At 38.2% G+C, this 20,647-nt stretch overlaps 1 protein-coding gene and 1 long non-coding RNA gene across 8 annotated transcripts in view; one reads left to right on the top strand and one right to left on the bottom strand.

Annotated features, from left to right (window-relative positions):
- The first annotated feature begins 5,385 nt into the window (after positions 1–5,385).
- Positions 5,386–12,708, top strand: LOC147846081 (uncharacterized). The gene is made up of 2 exons (XR_015481342.1): positions 5,386–7,585; positions 10,483–12,708. It is a non-coding gene; the product is annotated as an uncharacterized LOC147846081 (long non-coding RNA).
- mgrn1b (mahogunin, ring finger 1b) overlaps positions 11,415–20,647 on the bottom strand; it is a 25,755-nt gene continuing 16,522 nt past the window's right edge. Inside the window, exons 13-18 of one of the 7 annotated variants that reach the window (XR_015479835.1) lie at positions 19,968–20,079; positions 19,835–19,880; positions 17,678–17,782; positions 17,403–17,446; positions 12,698–14,891; positions 11,415–12,599 (exon numbers count right to left, since the gene is read on the bottom strand). Coding sequence is in view for 2 of the 7 variants with exons in the window: in NM_001144782.1 (NP_001138254.1) it covers positions 14,779–14,891; positions 17,678–17,782; positions 19,835–19,880; positions 19,968–20,079 (376 nt within the window). In the remaining 5 variants the exon portion in view is untranslated. 7 annotated transcript variants of the gene reach the window in all.

Genomic DNA, 20,647 nt, shown 5'->3' with positions numbered 1-20,647 from the left:
TGGCAATCCAGGTTAGTTTTTAACAGCAGATGGCGCTCTAGGCTACTCTAGTTTTTACCAGAACTTGTTGCTCTAGGCTACACTTGGTTTTTAACAGCAGATGGCAATCCAGGTTAGTTTTTAACAGCAAATGGCGCTCTACGCTACTCTAGTTTTTACCAGAACTTGTTGCTCTAGGCTACACTCGGGTTTTAACAGCAGATGGCAATCCAGGTTAGTTTTTAACAGCAGATGGCGCTCTAGGCTACTGTAGTTTTTACCAGAACTTGTTGCTCTAGGCTACACTTGGTTTTTAACAGCAGATGGAAATCCAGGTTAGTTTTTAACAGCAGATGGCGCTCTAGGCTACTCTAGTTTTTACCAGAACTTGTTGCTCTAGGCTACACTTGGTTTTTAACAGCAGATGGCAATCCAGGTTAGTTTTTAACAGCAGATGGCGCTCTAGGCTACTCTATTTTTTACCAGAACTTGTTGCTCTAGGCTACACTTGGTTTTTAACAGCAGATGGCAATCCAGGTTAGTTTTTAACAGCAGATGGCGCTCTAGGCTACTCTAGTTTTTACCAGAACTTCAGGTTAGTTTTTAACAGCAGATGGCGCTCTAGGCTACTCTAGTTTTTACCAGAACTTGTTGCTCTAGGCTACACTTGGTTTTTAACAGCAGATGGCAATCCAGGTTAGTTTTTAACAGCAGATGGCGCTCTAGGCTACTCTAGTTTTTACCAGAACTTGGTGCTCTAGGCTACCATAGTTTTTAACAGCAGATGGCAGTCCAGTTTAGTTTTTAACAGAAGATGGCGCTCTAGGCTACTCTAGATTTTACCAGAACTTGCTGCTCTAGGCTACACTTGGTTTTTAACAGCAGATGGCAATCCAGGTTAGTTTTTAACAGCAGATGGCGCTCTAGGCCACTCTAGTTTTTACCAGAACTTGTTGCTCTAGGCTACACTTGGTTTTTAACAGCAGATGGCAATCCAGGTTAGTTTTTAACAGCAGATGGCGCTCTAGGCTACTCTAGTTTTTACCAGAACTTGTTGCTCTAGGCTACACTTGGTTTTTAACAGCAGATGGCAATCCAGGTTAGTTTTTAACAGCAGATGGCGCTCTAGGCTACTCTAGTTTTTACCAGAACTTGTTGCTCTAGGCTACACTTGGTTTTTAACAGCAGATGGAAATCCAGGTTAGTTTTTAACAGCAGATGGCGCTCTAGGCTACTCTAGTTTTTACCAGAACTTGGTGCTCTAGGCTACCTTAGTTTTTAACAGCAGATGGCAATCCAGTTTAGTTTTTAACAGCAGATGGCGCTCTAGGCTACTCTAGTTTTTACCAGAACTTGTTGCTCTAGGCTACACTTGGTTTTTAACAGCAGATGGCAATCCAGGTTAGTTTTTAACAGCAGATGGCGCTCTAGGCCACTCTAGTTTTTACCAGAACTTGTTGCTCTAGGCTACACTTGGTTTTTAACAGCAGATGGCAATCCAGGTTAGTTTTTAACAGCAGATGGCGCTCTAGGCTACTCTAGTTTTTACCAGAACTTGTTGCTCTAGGCTACACTTGGTTTTTAACAGCAGATGGCAATCCAGGTTAGTTTTTAACAGCAGATGGCGCTCTAGGCTACTCTAGTTTTTACCAGAACTTGTTGCTCTAGGCTACACTTGGTTTTTAACAGCAGATGGCAATCCAGGTTAGTTTTTAACAGCAGATGGCGCTCTAGGCTACTCTAGTTTTTACCAGAACTTCAGGTTAGTTTTTAACAGCAGATGGCGCTCTAGTCTACTCTAGTTTTTACCAGAACTTGTTGCTCTAGGCTACACTTGGTTTTTAACAGCAGATGGCAATCCAGGTTAGTTTTTAACAGCAGATGGCGCTCTAGGCTACTCTAGTTTTTACCAGAACTTGGTGCTCTAGGCCACCATAGTTTTTAACAGCAGATGGCAATCCAGGTTAGTTTTTACCGGCAGATGGTGCTCTAGACTAGTTTTAACAGAAAATGAGATTCTAGACTAGGTTTTACCACCAGATGGCGTTCTGGACTACCTTAGTTTTTAACACAAGGTGGCAGTCTAGGTTAGTTTTTACCACCAGATGGTGTTCTAGGCTACTTTAGTTTTTACTAGCAGATGGTGCATTAGGCTAGTTTTTAACATAAAATGGCATTCTAGGCTAGCTTTTAACAGCAGATGGCGCTCTAGGCTATGCCAGTTTTTAACAGCACGTGGCACTCTAGGATAGATTTTAACAGCAGATGGTGCTCCAAGTTAGTCAATACTTTTATGACTTCTAGGCTGGACTACTCTAATGCTCTGTTTGCAGGCTGCCCAGCATCCTCTATTAACAAACTTCAATTAGTACAAAATGCAGCTGCCAGAGTTCTTACCAGGTCTAGAAAATATGATCATATCACCCCAATTTTATCCTCCTTACACTGCCTGTTAAGTTTCGTATGGAATTTGAAATATTGCTTCTTACCTATAAAGCTTTAAATAATCTAGCTCCTGTTTATCTAATCAACCTTCTGTCTCGCTACCATCCAACCCGCTCTTTAAGATTTCAAAACTCAGGGCTTCTGGTAGTACCTAGATTAGCAAAGTCGAGTAAAGGAGGTGGAACCTTCTCATTCATGGCTCCTAAACTTTGGAATACCCTTCCTGAAAACGTCCGAGGCTCAGACACACTCTCCCAATTCAAAACTAGATTAAAGACTATCTGTTTAGTAAAGCATACACTCAGGGCATCACTTTACGGGTTTCCACAAAGGTTTCTGCATCTTGTTTATATACACTATTGAACAGCAGCTACGCTAATTATTCTCTTTATTCTCCATTTCCACCTGGGGATACTCATTCTGAGGCCCTCAGACTATGCAGAGTCACTGATTCGATCCAAGACCAGTGACGAGATGATCCCAAGGTTTCCATATCCGGGACCAGGCTGTATTCTAAGCAGCTGCTGTGGTGGTCAAGGAGGAGTGAAGAGCATGAGACTGAATCCTGTGACCCTCTAGGGACAGACGAGTCTTCGCTGTGGTCCAGCTTCCAGCCTCCGCTCTAGGCTTCCTTAGTTTTTACCAACAGATGGCGCTCTAGGATCGTTTTTTTTAACAGAAAATGGCATTCTAGGTAAATTTTTTACCAGCAGATGGTGCCCTAGACTACCTTAGTTTTTAAAAGCAGATGACACTTTAAGTTAGTTTTTACCACCAGATGGTGCTCTAGGCTACTTTAGTACCTTAGTTTTTAAAAGCAGATGCTGCTCTTGGATAGGTTTTACCAGCAGATGGCGGTTTAGGCAAGTTTTTATCAGAAAATGGCATTCTAGGCCACTTTTTAAAAACAGAAGTTGCTCTAGGCTACCCTAGTTTTAACAGCACTCCAGGTTAGTTTTTAAGAGCACTGAGTGCTCTAGACTAGTTTTTTTTTTACCAGCAGATGGCACTCTAGGTTATTTTTTAACAGCAGATGGTGATCTAGGCTTCTCTAGTTTTTACCAGCAGATGGTGCTCTTGGCTAGTTTTTAGCAGCAGATGGCGCTTAAGGCTAGTTTTTAACCAGCTGATGGCGCTCTAGGCAACACTAGTTTTTATCAGCAATTGGTGCTCTAGGCTAGTTTTTACTAGCAGATGACACTCTAGGGGCGAAGCAGTGGCACAGTCGGTGGTGCTGCTTTTTTTTTTACATATTTTTTTTACATATTGTAGATTTTGTTTCTGTCTCTGTTTTGTGTATGACTGTGTGTAATTGAGAGTGTATGGTTGTTTTCTAGTGCTTAAGAGCGGTTATAAGGACATATGCCAGAGTAATTGGTGGGTCATTCTACTGTGGCGACCCCTGATAAATCAGGGACTAAGCGGATGGATAGTAAGTGAGTGAGAACCAAACCAATGCAGAAGTGCCAAAGTTTTCTAAGTTGACAAAGCCATAACTCTTAAACAGAAAGAGATTTCTTCACCGAACACATAAAACATATTCATGTGCTTAATCTGTGGTCACATGGTGGCGATATACAGTGAATGAAAAAATTGGTGTAATTCTGTTTTGTCCAGCTGACTTAAAAATTGACATGCAGTCCTTTGTTCAAGGGGCCAGCCATATCTATGAAGAAAAAAACCTGACCATCATCAGCCAATGAAGCTTGAACACTTGTTAAAGAAGACTAATGGAGGCCTATATGAACAGAACTGGGTTTGTTTAACTGATGGCTCCTGGCTTGTGAGAAATTTGTAATAAATAACTTACAAGGAGGGCTCCAACATATTACGTTTCACTCATGCACAAAATATTCATATTAATCTGAACAACATTGACTTAAGAATGATTTCTTAAATATTTTAAATTTTTTAAACTTATCCTGACAGTTCATCTGACTTGCAGCAAAACTGACAAACACTATTCTTAGAGGTCCTGGGAAATAATTATGAAAAACTTTTTATTGATGTTCTTGAAATAACACACAAAAAAGAGCTACACATTATATATATATATATATATATATATATATATATATATATATATATATATATATATATATATATATATATATATATATATTTTTTTTTTTTTTTTTTTTTTTTTTTTTTTTTTACACATAAGTCTAATGAATTCTATGAGTTGCTCCTTTCCGCTATATTTACAACTACTTTTCTTGGAATAATTATAGATATATTGTCATACATTGAAAATAGTAATTATTTTGCCAGTATTTTTATCCTGTTTAGACTGGGTAGTTTTTGGCATAACCCTACCTGAAGTTTCATATCACTGTCAAAAATCAAACTAAAACTAAAACAAAAAAATGCTGTTTTGTGGACCAAAAAACCTGACAAATGTCTTCAAATACTACATCTGAACAGTGTCTTTAGGTATTGTAACTGCATCCGTGTTGTGGACACATCACCAACTCGGGTGTGCACTGTTTTTCTAAAAATTAAACAGCCTGTCATCAGTTATTCATTAATTGGTGTCAGGTATGCTGCTAAAAATGAATAATTTACACATTATTACATTTACCTTGTTAATCCATGATGTGATTTTCAAATCCACAGTCTAAGGTGATTTCAGATATGTCAGTATTGAGCATGAAGGTTTTGAAAATGACATCAGACAAACTTAATTTATCTAGTCTACTACCTGTCAGCTGAATTCAGCTCTTCATAAGAGAATTAAGCCTGTACATCAGACTTAACGAGAGGAGTATCTGGGTTAATCGGCACCTTAGATGACCTCACGTGACGCGTTAGCTCAGTTTAAGATGACTTGAACCTTAATAACCCTCAGAGTAAGTCATCGGGTCAGGTTATAGCACAACTACTGCTATAACTGGAGTGTGCCTCAACATTATTGAGCATGTCTATTATTTTGGGGGAAGAACACTAAACAATCAAAATTATACTGAGAATCTAAAAGCATTTATTACACAATAAAACCTACTTGAATGAAATCTGAATGACGCTATTATTCAAGTTATGAAAGCCAAAAACATAGATTTTTGTCTTGAAGCATATGATATATGTAATATCACAGAAATATTATTCACAAGTCTTTATGTCTTAACATAATTTGTTTACAATAGTATACAAAAAAACAGTGTGCATTGAATCGACATAATTCCAGTAAACGATTATTAATGAAATGGACGAAGCAACTGACTCTGAATTTTATCCAAACTACTCATATTTATAATATATAGATCAATGAAGTATAGTACTATTATAGAGTATGCAAATTAAGACCATATTTTTTTTAACAAATCATTTGTATTAATCATTAATACATAATTTATTCACAATTTTTGGTTGCCAGAATGTTCTCTGCTGGCTTTCCAGGAAAGTTTAAATAGACCATAAGTATCGATGTCATTGGCCCATGAACATTTCCTCCTTGTGCCAAACCATTCCATAACTATAAAAAGAGTCAATTCAGTCAAGACCTAACATTAAAACAATTATCATAAATTTACATTTACATTTAGTCATTTAGCAAACGCTTTTATCCAAAGCGACTTTCAAATGAGGAAAAGGAAGCAATTTACACAACTATAAGAGCAACAATGAATAAGTGCTGTAGGCAAGTTTCATGTGTGTAAAGTATAAGAAGGAAAGCATTAGTAATGTAAGAATAATTTTTTTTTTGAGTACATTTAGTGGTATAGCTAGAGAGGCAATTGCAGATTAGGAAGTGAAGTGGAGACTAAATACAAAGACAGCGAGTAACTCTGCCGTTCTGATGCAGTTAGGGAGTTCATTCCACCAACTGGGCAGATTGAATGCGAGAGTTCCACCAGGATGGAACCACCAGGCGACGTTCATTCACAGAACGCAAGTTTTTGGAGGGCACATAAATCTGCCGAAGTGAGAGCAGATAAGAAGGAGCAATGATGCGAGCAGCAACTGGCAGCCAGTGCAAACAGATGAACAGCGGAGTGACATGTGCTCTTTTAGGTTCATTAAAGACCACTCGTGCTGCTGCGTTCTGGAGCAGCTGAAGAGGCTTGATAGAGTTAGCCGGAAGCCCCGCTAGTAGAGAGTTGCAATAGTCCAGTCTGAAGAGAACAAGAGCTTGAACAAGGAGTTGAGCTGCATGTTCAGATAAGAAGGGTCAGACCTTTCTGATGTTTTAGAGTGCAAATCTGCACGATCGAGCAGTTCTAGAAATGTGGTCAGAGAAGTTTAGTTGGTCATCAATCGTTACTCCAAGCCTTTTTATCATTTTGGCAGCAGTGATGGTTGCCCCAATCACCTGGATTGAAAAGTTATGATGTAGAGTCGGGTTGGCAGAAACTTCAAGCATTTCCGTTTTTGCGAGGTTAAGCTGAAGATGATGATCTTTCATCCAGTGTGAAATGTCTGACAGGCAGGCTAAGATGCGAGCTGGAACCGAGGGATCATCAGGGTGAAAAGAGAGGAATAGCTGGGTATCATCAGCATAGCAGTGGTAGGAGAATCCATGTCTCTGGATGACTGGTCCTAGAGATGTTGTGTAGATGGAGAAGAAAAGTGGCCCAAGAACAGAGCCTTGAGGTACCCCAGTGTTTAGATGCTGTAGGTTGGACACCTCTCCTCTCCATGACACCCTGAATGACCTGTTAGAGAGGTAAGATCTGAACCATTGAATAACAGTGCCCGCAACGCCCAGTGACTCGAGCGTAGATAGCAGGATCTGGTGGCTAACTAGTGTCAAAAAGCAGCTGACAAATCCAGAAAGATGAGGACTGAGGATTTAGAGTCTGCTTTAGCCAGTCTGAGATCCTCCACGTCTGAGAGCAGGGCAGTCTCAGTTGAGTGGCCTTTCTTAAAGCCGGATTGCTTGTTGTCCATTAGGTTGTTTTGAGTTAGAAAGTCCAGGACTTGATTGAACACGACTTTCTCCAGAATCTTGGCCATGAATGGAAGCAGGGATACCAGTCTGTAGTTTTCAAGTAGCGTTTGATCCAGGTTGGGTTTCTTTAGCAGTGGGGTTACCCTAGCCTGCTTTAATGAAGTGGGGAATAAACCAGAGTCAAGAGATGTGTTGATTATGTGAGTCAGTGTTGGTATGACTGCAGGAGAGATGGCTTGCAAGAGATGAGAGGGAATGGGATCGAGTGGACAGGTGGTTGCATGCTAGATAGCACGAGTTTGGTCACCTCTGACTCAAACAGCTGAGAAAAAGAGGTGAGTGTGTGTGGTGTTGGTGGTGTATCTTGCGTGTTTGTTGTAGGTGTAGCAAATTGAGCACTGATTTTTGCAGTTTTGGTGCAAAAGAAGGTAGCAAAGTCATCAGTAGTAAGATAGTACATTTCCGGTAAAACCCTCTTTTATGTTCTCTTTAAATTGTCAAACACCATCAAAAAAAACTCCCTTCAATGTTCTGAAGAAAAAAAAAAACAAAAGAGATTTATTCTGTTGAGTAATAACCAAACTGGAATGTTTTGGAAATTACTACAAAAAAATTCACAGGATCAACCAGCTAACATGCCAGCGCTAACAAACAGCTTTTTAAAAATATCAATAACAAAAAAGACCCAAAAAGACTCATTATTCAGTACTATAAGATTGTTATATTTAGTAGGCTATTATGATTCTTAGTATTTTGTTTAAAAATATTTAATAGAGACAATGACTGTCAGAACAAAAATCTATCCTTAACTTTCAACAGATCGCCATTAACCTTGAGTGTTTTGTTTTATAGAAGCTACAAAGACTTAATAGTCATTACTGAGTCATTATGCAAACTGCGCATGACTCATTATTTTTGAGACTATTTGAGGAGCTGTTAACATGCACAGGCAATGGCCACGAAGGCTGTCTGGTTAATATAATGACTGAATGTCTGTCTTATCTACTTTCTAGCATTCATCCATGTTTGTTATGGGAATTTCCTGTCAGCAGAAGACGTCCACAATGTTTTACCTCACTCCTGTACATTCGACGATCATGACACCTTTACAGTTGTTCTGGAGTCATCTTATCTTTAACTTTATCTACATTTGAAGGTATATAATAATTTGATTATTTTCATCCTTCATTTTCATTTGTCTGTTGACTAGTTTCTGCGTTTGGTTTTAGCGCCAACGTTGCAATACTGTAATTTACCACTACGCGCCACGTTTACAGTGCTATTGTGTTGATTGAATGAGCTTTTTAAGAAAAAAGGTTACTTTTATTTATCGTACTTTTACTAAATATAGCAGGCTACTTTTAGACCTAACGTTACTTACTTTCACCCATAGATATATACACTAGATATCGCATAGGGACCCTGAGCATGCGTCAATAGCGGCGCCACATTGGTACAGTGCTCCCAGGACAAATGTCATTCAACCGCACTAGTCAACACAGTGTTATTTAAGATTAAGTTTTTTTTCTGTTTTTGTATGTTCTGAAGTTTTGTGCTAATCAGATAACGTTATCGATACTGTCACTTACTGCATTCACCAAAAGGCAAAGTAGCTCCAACTCGCACTAAACACTCGGCTTATGCTAGTTTTGTTGAATAAAATCAGCAAACAATGAAAAAGAAATATGACAACGAGATGCTGCGCTGCCAGAAACTTGTATTCGTGTCGGATAGTGAAAGAGTCGTTCGAGGGATTCATTCACAAACGAATCGCTCCCTCCGTCATATGAGAAGTGAAAGCAGGAGAGGAGCTGTGTTTCAGGACATGATTAGATCAAATTTAACAGGGAGGGTGAATAGTAAATTTCTGTACACACAAACACAAGCTTTTTGTCAGGAATGCCCGTGCGGTCACTGATCCATCAATGTAGAAAAGTGATGTAAAATTATAATTTTCGTAACTAGAAAAAAGAATTGCACACTAACATCCAGGAAAACTCCCGATCATAGATAAATGTGTAAGTGTGTATATCCCTGGCTTTGGATGGCCTAAGTCCTACAGTGTACCTTGGTCCCGCATCCATTTCAAAGGAGCGCTACCCTGTACCAAGATGGCGGTGCTATTGACGCATTCCTATGACTTTCACCAACCTCCAAAATGTAAACAATCTGATTTCCACCATTTTGTTTCTGGCCCACCACGAATGAATTCCCAGCAAGAAGGGAAAAAACGGTTTAAAACAACAAGTGTACACACTTAAGTCCCCCCCCCAACCCCCCCCCCCCCCCCCCCCCGTGCCTTTTTATGACTAATTTATGTAGGGCAATGCAGAATTATAAAACTGCATAGGGAATGAACAAAAATGTAAACACATTTTACTCAATAATCATGTAAATTACACATTTTTTTCAGCGGTTGAGATGTCTTAAATGCTTTAGGATTACTCTGTACTGAAGTCTGGAAATCATAATTTAAAATATTTAAATAAAATGTTATTAAATTAAATGTAAAATTATAATTTTCGTAATTAGAAAAAAAAATTTCATACTAACATCCAGGAAAACTCCCGATCATAGATAAATGTGTAAGTGTGTATATCCCTGGCTTTGGATGGCCACAGTCCTTCACTGTACATTGGTCCCGCATTAACTTCAAAGGAGCGCTACCCTGTACCAAGATGGCGGTGCCATTGACGCATTCCTATGACTTTCACCAAGCTCCAAAACGTAAACAATCTGATTTCCACCATTTTGTTTTTTGGCCCACCACGAATGAATTCCCAGCAAGAAGGGAAAAAACGGTTTAAAACAACAAGTGTACACACTTAAGTTCCCCCCATACATTTTAAAGTGCTGTGCATTTTTATGACTAATTTATGTAGGGCAATGCAGAATTATAAAACTGCACAGAAGGAAATTAACAAAAATGTAAACACATTTAACTCAATAATCATGTAAATTATACATTTTTTTTCAGCGGTTGAGATGTCTTAAAAGCTTTAGGATTGCTCTGTACTGAAGTGGAAATCATAATTTAAAATATTTAAATAAAACGTAATTAAATTAAATATGATTAAGTCACGTTTCAGTCATTGAAATGATTCAGATGCTAAAAAGGGAAGGAAATTCCTTGAATATGTATGAAGATGCGAATCACATAGCTAAAAGAGTTCTTTAATGTTACTAAAGAAAACAAAATGATACCTACATCTTGGGTGCCCTGCGAAATTAAAATAATGTTTTTTAAACAATATTGAATATAGGTTTGAATATTTGTTAAATTATTCTTGTCGTCTAGTGACGTGTTGCACAACAGGTAGATTAGAATTATGAAACACTTCAAGTGCAAAGTGAAATATTTTCCATATTACAGTTGCTCTGTGGTAGTTATGATGTGCATATATTCACACTGTGATAAATCCAACATTTAAGGAATAACAACCCATTATGTGAAGTTTATGTATAAACAAATTTCGAGAGGATCACGTGCTTATGATTGCTAGCAGCTGACCCGCATTATCTAATTCACTACGACCAATCAAATGACTCCTAAACTACCATAAATACCCTGTGGTTTATTCCATTGCTATCTTCGTTTTGAAGAGTCCCCCCTTCCTCCCCTGCTCCTCCTTCTTAGACGGGTGACACGGTGGCCCAGTGCCTAGCACTGTCGCCTCACAGCAAGAATGTCTCTGGTTCCAGGCTTTACCAAAACTAGCAGACATTTCTGTGTGGAGTTTGCACTTCTCCCCGTGCTCACGTGGGTTTGCCCCGGGTTCCCCGGTTTCCTCTCACCGCCTAAAAACATGCAATTAAGTCAATTGAACAATCCAAATTGTCAGCATAGACATGCTTCTAGTTAGTAATTAATTTCAAGAGCATTCACTTGCTACAGCAGGGGAGTTTTCGAGATCTACCTGAGCTCAAACTCCCCTACTGCCTTGCAACGGGAGGGAGCCCTAGGCTCGAGGATCTCATGAGCTCAGGGCTCTCTCCCGGGACAGCATGCCAAACAAGCTTTTATAATTAATCATCAGCTAAGTGTGAACTCTTGAAAATTAACCAGTTTAACAGCTACAATACTAACGACAAAAAGAAATCCTTTTAAGTATCAGCATTACAAAGTTTATTTGCATTTGTTCAGTATAATAAGCGATAGGTTTCAACCCACGTAATATAAACAGAAAGTGATCCGCTCTTCAAAATGGACGTTAAAAATAAGAACATCAGTCTCACATCTAATGCAAAAATGTAGTCAAGGCTAAAGGTTACAGCTTTAAAGATGAACAGCAGAAATGAACACAAGAACAGCACAGCTATGGGCACGAAAAAGCTGCAGCAACACTTGCTTGGTTCTTCAAAGGCACATAAACCTCTATGCATAATGTTACAAGACACTGCATATCTGCATGTTTGAGGAGAACAATGAGATTTCATGCTTCCTGTGACTTGTTCATTCAGCTGTTCTTCTCCTTCACAAAAATACAAAGTCCAGCTGTAAAGTACAACCAAACCAGTCAAATATTCACAAAGCCTTCACGCTAAAACGAATCAATAACATCTGAACCGACACGTGAAAAAGTCTTCCATCACACATTGAAATATTTTGAAAATTATGTTACGATATTTATAAGCAAACAAAGAGGTAAATAGAGTCCACCATGGCTTTTTTTTTTAGTCCTTAAAGTTTTACAGAACAGAAACAAGCAAGCACGTTTAAAGCACTGTTATAGACCACACAATATTTGGTCATTAAACTGACAAAAGTCCACCAGTATATTTAATCACTATAAATATTACATTTGAATCCTCATATATAATGATCTTGTATGTACTGTATAAGTGCTTTTCTGGTCTTTAGTCAGCACACACAAACAAGTTCAGGACATTTAAAAGCATTTCAAAGGAACAGTTAAAGATATACATTTCTGTAGTTTTTCACTAATTAGTTGAACACATGATCGTTTATAGAGTTGTACAGATATCCTGAAATGAGTAGGTTATTTATTCATTATTTAAATGTGCTTTGTATATTAACCTTAACAGGCTTGGTTAGTGTTACATTTCTGGATAGAAGCTCTGTAATAGCATTGTATGACCAAGCACTGATATGGTGTTCTTAATCTTCGGCTACGCTCTTAAAAATAAAGCTTATTTTCATTCTGGTTCAAAAATTCTTAAAACAACACTCCACATTTTTTTTTTTTTTGGAAATGGGCTCATTTTATAGCAGTTGAATTTTCACATTTTTTATCCAGTCATTTAATCTTAGAGTTTGGCAGGAGCACTTTTAGCGTAACAATTCTTTTTCAGCGTGATGTGCTAATGGTCTAATCCGATTTAATGATTTATGCTAAGCTAAAAGTGCTCCTGCCAGACCTGGACATTGACTGAATGTATTAAAAAATGGTAAAACTCCACTGTTTAACTTAGATGAGTCATAAAATGATCCTCTTTAAAATATATAATAATAATCAATAATACGACTGTTCGTGGAATGGAAAGAATCGGCGGATGTTTAACATTCTTTAAACCACCGATGTAAACAAAACAGTTACGTTTTTAAGAGAATTACATCCAAAACTATCACTCACTAAAGGAAATGATCATTATTTATTGACCTTATTGTCATTCATAACCCTGTAGTGTCATTTTTTTTGTATGAAAAGATGGATGGTGATGCTCTAAAGCAGGGGTGTCCACACTCGGTCCTGGAGAGCCGATGTCCTGGAGAGTTTAGCTCCAACCCTAAACACATCTGAACCAGTTCATTAAGCTAGATGTCAATGTCGATTTTATTTATATAGCACTATTATACAATTTTGACTGATCAACTATTTTTGACCAATCAAAAAGGTAAGCTTTCAACCTAGATTTAAAAACAGAGATGATATAGATCTAATACAGAGGGGCAGAGCATTGCACAATCTAGGTCAAGCTGCTGCATTTCACCCCTTCATCGACTTAGGATGCATAATGATCTCTGGTTTGATGATCGAAGAGACCGACCAGGCTGATGTTCAGTCCAAGGTGCCAGGTCATTTAGAGATTTTTAAAAAAAAAACAAGAGTTTTTTAGAGAGAATTTTAAAAGTGACACGATTGTGCACAGAGTGCAAGACTGGTGTGATGTGCTCATGTTTCTGGTAGCGGTTAAAAGCCTTGCAGCAGCACTTTGTATCAACTGTAAATGGGATAGAATTGACAGTAGTCCAGCCTTAAAGTTAAAAAAGCATGTATTATTATTTTTAATGTTTATAGATTTGACTGTTTTTAAAAGTCGAAGCTGAAAAAAGCAGAATTTTTGACCACTGTGTTTATCTGTCCATCAAAGCTCAAGCTATCATCAAAGATAACACCCCAGATATTTTACCCAAGGCTTCACAGAAAAGCTTGATTTACCAAGATTTACTGTTGATGTCCTAGAAGAATTTGATTGGCCGAACTCAATTATTTCAGTTTTACTCTCATTAAAATCTACAAAGTTCGAAGACAACTAGGCTTTCACATCCGACAAGCAAGATATAAGAGTCTCCAACCCACTTCAACTCGGTTTAAAGGGCAGGTAAATTTAAGTTATACTAGAATTTGAGATATACTAGAAACATACTGGCACGTGTGCTGACGCAAGTTTGAGCTAAATTCAGCAGGACGCCGGTCCTCTAGGACTGAATTTTGACATCCCTGGCTTTAAGAAATTAGTCTAACCTGCTATTTAGATATTCAGAGTTTTTGATTAATCAGTTCCTCACATAAATCTTTTATAAAAGTTCAAAAGACTTGCATATAACATTGAAGTCTTGATTGATATGTAACATTTTAATTTGTAGAGCTTTTCTTGAAACTTATTAAAGGGATGGTTCACCTAAAAATGAAAATGACCTCATCATTTATTCTCCCTGATATAGTTTTAAAGCTTTTTGAGTTTCTTTCTTCTGTCAAGCACAAAAGAAGATATTTTGAAGAATGCTGGTTGCTTGCACCCATCAACATCCAGAGTAGGAAAATAAATTGCTTTGCAGGTCAAGCATTTTTCTAAATATCTTGTTTTGTTGATACAAAAGAAAGCAACTGAGGTTTTGAAAAAAGGTAAGATGGCAGGTTTTTCATTTTTTAAGTGTGAACTGTCCCTTTAAGTAACATAGATGACCATCCACTTTCTCTGTAGGCATAATAAAAGCATGAACATTTCACCTAATTGATGCAGGGTTTGAATTACATTAAGGTATTCTCGGATTTTTGGATGAATAAAGTAGGCAACTTGATGAAAATGAGCCCTAATATAGAAAAACACAATAATTATGTCAGACCACCAGAAGATATCTCCAAGGCTGCATCCGCTTACACAATATATTAGAGTCAGTCATATTTAAAGCCAGAGTCTGGGAATGGAGTGCATCAAACTGCAGTGTGGAAACTGTGGAAGGGCTGGACACAGACTTGGGAGAGGGTGATGGTCCTGTATGGTTAAACATCCAGTTCTTCATCGTCCATGTGCAAATGGCTTGAGGGACCCAGGAGCGGCTGACTGGAGCAGCAGGTACTCTGAGTGCTCAGACTCTCAGATGAGTCAGAAAACCCTACAGGAACAGCAGTTAATGCAGTTAATAGCTACTCTGCTTATAAACGATTAAAGCTAAACACAGGAGTGAACAACATCAAGACAAAATGACGTTTGTTTGGAATCCAGTTCAGAAGTCTGAAACAGCTTGTCAAGTTCACTCCTGCTCATTCTATGGCTTGAAAATCTCCATCAGTTTATTTCAATTCTTTAGTCTGTCAATGTTAAAGATTAATAACGATTTATTCAGCAGCAATCTGATTTCCAAATAAATCTGTACAACTTTTGTTCCAATTAATATGCTGTACTGAATAAAAGTCACTTTTTTATAAAACATGCTGTGATTTACAGCTATGGGAAAATTAAGAAAGCACTTGAAAACTCTCAATTACCAGTTTTATTAGATTGATTAGGTTTGAGCTTGAAAAGATTAATAATTGATTAATTTAATGGTGGTTTAAAATGTAATCAGAAAATGACTATTAGTCGGAATAGCAAACATTTTCATTTGTTTTGATAGGAATATACCACTGATGTTGGGGTTACGGCAATATTCAACATATCACAGCATAAAATTTACACTTAAATTTACATTCAAACAGCATATTTGACCATCATAATGTGCTACCTACCAGGGTTGCACAGTTTACCGGTACGATGGTAGTATTACCGTACGTTCACACCGAAAGCGGCGAGAGCATCAAAGTAGCCGGAAGTCATTCATTTTCAATGAGAGCCGGCGGCGATAGGCGACGATAAGCGGCAAGGAGCAGCGCGGCGCGTCTTCGCCGGCGTGAGCGTCGAGGAGAGTTGAAATGAAGTCAACTTTATGGTAATGAGCTATGACGTGGTTCGGCGGCAAGCAATCAGAATAAAGACGTCCACCGCTTGATAGTAGTTCAGGGAACACAGACCTGTGAACTTTGGTTCCGACCACAGTTGTTCCCAAGGGTTTGATTATTGCGGTCACCGGATTTCCAATTATTTACAATGTTTTCTTACAGGAACATACATTAAATAAGTTACTGGCAAGTTAAAGCGGGAATCTTACGTGATGTGACAGTACAAAACAGTACTGCTGCTTCAGGATATTTCAGATATATGGACACATATTGGATAAATAGAACAAAGCCACACCACATGCAACTTGATCTTCCATTGTTATATGAATTTGATAAGAAGTGCGCAACATTTTCACGCTAGAAACATGTCTTATGCATGAATGTAACTGATATGCTGCAACGGCTCCTTTAAGTACGAGATCAATGTAGCGAGTTTTGACGCTCTCGCCGCCGGAGCTGAAGGCAGTCAGCGTTGTCGCCAGGGCGGCCAGAGCGACCTTGGACGCTCTCGCCGCTTTCGGTGTGAACGTACAGTTATGATACTTCGGCTCCAAAATACTGCCAGTGCCACTGTAGTTTGTAAACATTAGTATTAATTCGCCATTAATGGTTCATCTACAATTGATGTTGCACGTGGAACGTCACTAAAATGCTCACACGTTTGTGTAACAATAGACTATTTTATTTGAATAGTCTGTGAAGCCCATTAAGGTTGCAAAACTGTGTAGAATTCGCACCTTTTATGGTAACCTATTGCACCTTTTCTAACGCTTCAGTTCGAACACACTGAATCGGTTCATTTTTGTTTCTGTTAATTTGATTTAGGAGCTACAACAACTGCAACAATCTAAAAGAACTACTCACAATGTGAAATTTTTATTTACTCTGAATTGTTACCTGATAAGACTGAAAAAAAAAAATATATGAAAAACCCAAAATAACAACAGCAAACAATGAAACAATTTTTGACCACTTCATATAGCCTAATTTTGTTGGAGAAAAATGCTTTTTTGTAACAAATTTCCTTCTATATAATTATTTTAATGTATTTTTGTTGGTCAGTTATCTATAAAAATAAACAAAAAGACTGAATAAATGTTAGGTGAAGTGAGGTGCAAATAATACTTTTTGGCCTTATGGGTATTATTGATTACATTTAAGTAGGCTTATTATAACATAAAATATAGTATTTCTGGCAATTGTCTTTATAATTCAAGTTATGAATTACATTATCGCAATACTACTTGGTATTGTGATTCTTCAGCTGATATAGTATCGTAAGATTAATTTAAGGTATCGCGACAACCCTACTACCTACTTTTTAAACGAAAGGTAGGACAAATTGGTAAAACATCAGCTCCAGTTTTTTTGCCAGTCGATTGGTGCCTCCTTAATTGGTGTAATGGTCATATGGGAGAGGGGATTGACAAATCAGTAAACCATACGCAGAAGTTCAGAGGACCAGTTTTCAAAAGTTTGCATCTCATTGGATCACCAGCATTTTCAAACTAAAACAGTCCTTATCATTTAAAAAAAAAGCTTTATTTTTGGAGTTTGAAGATGCTTGAGTATTGTGTACGTCAGATGTAAACTCAACAAAACCTTTTCATTTCATAACAAAACTGCACTGGTAACAAGAATAAGAACATGAAGGAAGAGCTGAGAGGAGAACACAGAAGCCTACATACCAGTTACTCTTCCAAACCAATAGAGCAGGAATCAGGACCTAGAGCTGCCCAGAGCAAAACCGCAAGAGAACAGGACAGGGGAAGAAAGGCGAGGAACACAGCACACAGGTTAGACAAGCTGAGCCAGAAACAAAGCGTTTATCAACTCGCAAAAGAGTGAGAATGAACGCTGTTGTTCAATGAGTTCTTAAATACTCAAGACAAAAGCGTTTCTGTAAAGGCCTCGGTCACACCATGCGCAGTGAGCTACTGTGTGTAAATGTGAATCCTCTCACCAGGAAGAGACAGATCTCTAGGCGTTTCACTTTCAGTTTTGGTAAAGCTGCTGTGCTCGCTGCTGCAGTCATTCATGGCCTCTTCATCCAGATTCAGGTGATCCTCTGTACAGATTCAACACACCAATGGAAACAAAATTATCTAAGAGCACAAAATATACTACTGTTGAAAAAGAATCTATAGTATTAATGGAACAAATTACTAGCCTAGAGCGCCATCTGCTGTTAAAAATGAGCCTAAACCAAAAGCTGCTGTTAGTAACTATGCCTAGAGTGCCGTCTGTTGTTAAAAACTAGCCTACAGAACCATCTGCTCCAAAAATATAACCTAGAGATGTCTGCTGTTTAAAACTAGCCTAAAGCACCATCTGCTGTTAAAAACTAGCCTAGAACATCATCTGCTATTAAAAATTAGCCTACAGCGCCATCTGCTGTTAAAAACTAGCCTAGAGCACCATCTGCTGTTAAAAACTATCCTAGAGTGCCATCTGCTGTTAAAAACTAGCCTAGAACATCATCTGCTATAAAAATTAGCCTACAGCGCCATCTGCTGTTATAAAATAGCCTAGAACGTCATCTGCTATTAAAAATTAGCCTACAGCGCCATCTGCTGTTAAAAACTATCCTAGAGTGCCATCTGTTGTTTAAAACTAGCCTAGAGTGCCATCTGCTGTTTAAAACTAGCCTAGAATGCCATCTGCTGTTAAAAACTAGCCTAGAGTGCCATCTGCTGTTAAAAACTAGCTTCGAGCACCATCTGCTGTTAAAAACTAGCCTAGAGCGTCATCTGCTGTTAAAAACTAGCTTCGAGCACCATCTGCTGTTAAAAACTAGCCTAGAGCGCCATCTGCTGTTAAAAACTAGCTTCGAGCACCATCTGCTGTTAAAAACTAGCCTAGAGCGTCATCTGCTGTTAAAAACTAGCTTTGAGCACCATCTGCTGTTAAAAAATACCCTAGATGCCATCTGCTGTTAAAAACTAGCCAAGAACATCATCTGCTATTAAAAATTAGCTTACAGTGCCATCTGCTGTTAAAAACTAGCTTCGAGCACCATCTGCTTTTAAAAAATTGCCTAGAGTGTCATTTGCTGTTAAAAACTAGCCTAGAGTGTCATCTGCTGTTAAAAACTAGCCAAGAACATCATCTGCTATTAAAAATTAGCCTACAGCGCCATCTGCTGTTAAAAACTAGCTTCGAGCACCATCTGCTGTTAAAAAATTGCCTAGAGCGTCATTTGCTGTTAAAAACTAGCCTAGAGCGTCATCTGCTGTTAAAAACTAGCTTTGAGCACCATCTGCTGTTAAAAACTAGCTTTGAGCACCATCTGCTGTTAAAAACTAGCCTAGATGCCATCTGCTGTTAAAAAATAGCCTAGAGCGTAATCTGCTGTTAAAAACTAGCTTTGAGCACCATCTGCTGTTTAAAACTAGCTTTGAGCACCATCTGCTGTTAAAAATTAGCTTACAGCGCCATCTGCTGTTATAAAATAGCCTAGAACGTCATCTGCTATTAAAAATTAGCCTACAGCGCCATCTGCTGTTAAAAACTATCCTAGAGTGCCATCTGCTGTTTAAAACTAGCCTAGAGTGCCATTTGCTTTTAAAAGCTATCCTAGAGCTTCATCTCCTTTTAAAAACTATCCTAGAGTGCCATCTGCTGTTTAAAACTAGCCTAGAGTGCCATTTGCTTTTAAAAGCTATCCTAGAGCTTCATCTCCTTTTAAAAACTAGCCTAGAGTGCCATCTGCTGTTAAAAACTAGCCTAGAGCGCCATCTGCTGTTAAAAACTAGCCTAGAGCGCCATCTGCTGTTAAAAACTAGCCTAGATGCCATCTGCTGTTAAAAAGTAGCCAAGAACATCATCTGCTATTAAAAATTAGCCTACAGCGCCATCTGCTGTTAAAAACTAGCTTCGAGCACCATCTGCTGTTAAAAAATTGCCTAGAGCGTCATTTGCTGTTAAAAACTAGCCTAGATGCCATCTGCTGTTAAAAACTAGCTTTGAGCACCATCTGCTGTTAAAAAATAGCCTAGAGTGCCATCTGCTATTAAAAACTAAACTGGGAATCGATTCAAGAGAGAATATTGATGTAATCTGAATAAATTCGAATCAATTTCTCAAACTATTTATTCCAACAGCTCTTTAAGTTACTCACCCTCTTCAGGAGACAGTGAATCAGGCGCATCATCCCCAGCGGTGCCCTGAGAACATAAAAAGCATATGAAAGGTGCAAACCAATCAGAAGGCTGTGTGCATGTGTGTTATGTCACACATGTTGTTCTACTGACCTCAGTGGGTGCGGGACTACTAGAAAGCAGCATATGAGCCTGGGCATCAGACATCTCTGAGAGCTTTTCTTCATCCTCTTCTTGAATGGGTGACGATGGAGAGCGCAGAGTGCTGCAAACAAACACACACACACACTATCAAGACCTGCGATGTGCATAATGTATTAATTGTTTGTGGCTTCACTTAGGCAACAACAAACTCTTTTCATCATTATAACATAGAAAGCACTGGGTGGCGCTGTGGATACATGACACGTAGTACAGATATATTTAGACTTTTACTGAAGTACTGTTCTTGTAAGTCAAGTGTCACACATTCCACAGGATGATGATCTGCTTTTATAGTGGAAAGAGAACACGAGCTTCCAAAACAATTCTGATGCTTATCAAAGCAGAGCAATTTTTACACAGCACATCCCGTTATCAACTGGAACTTAAATGTGGACATATTTTACGCATTAACTTAATAATAGCCATTAAGTCATCTCCAGGTGTATGTTATACATACACCACATATTTTTGAACTAGTATATTAATTATTGTAAAAAAACTAACGAAAAAATATTCAATAACAATTATCATTTTGCTTTTGAGTGTTTTTGTTCTGCTACCTTGGCCAATTTAAGTGTGTCGTGGTTACATATGATGCTAAACTGCCGTAATGTGACTAATTATTAGGA

This window comes from Danio rerio, chromosome 3 (genome assembly GCF_052040795.2).
Source record: "Danio rerio strain M-AB ecotype USA chromosome 3, GRCz13ab, whole genome shotgun sequence".
Taxonomy (NCBI): Eukaryota; Metazoa; Chordata; class Actinopteri; order Cypriniformes; family Danionidae; genus Danio; species Danio rerio.
This window is presented reverse-complemented; position numbering and strand designations above follow the sequence as displayed.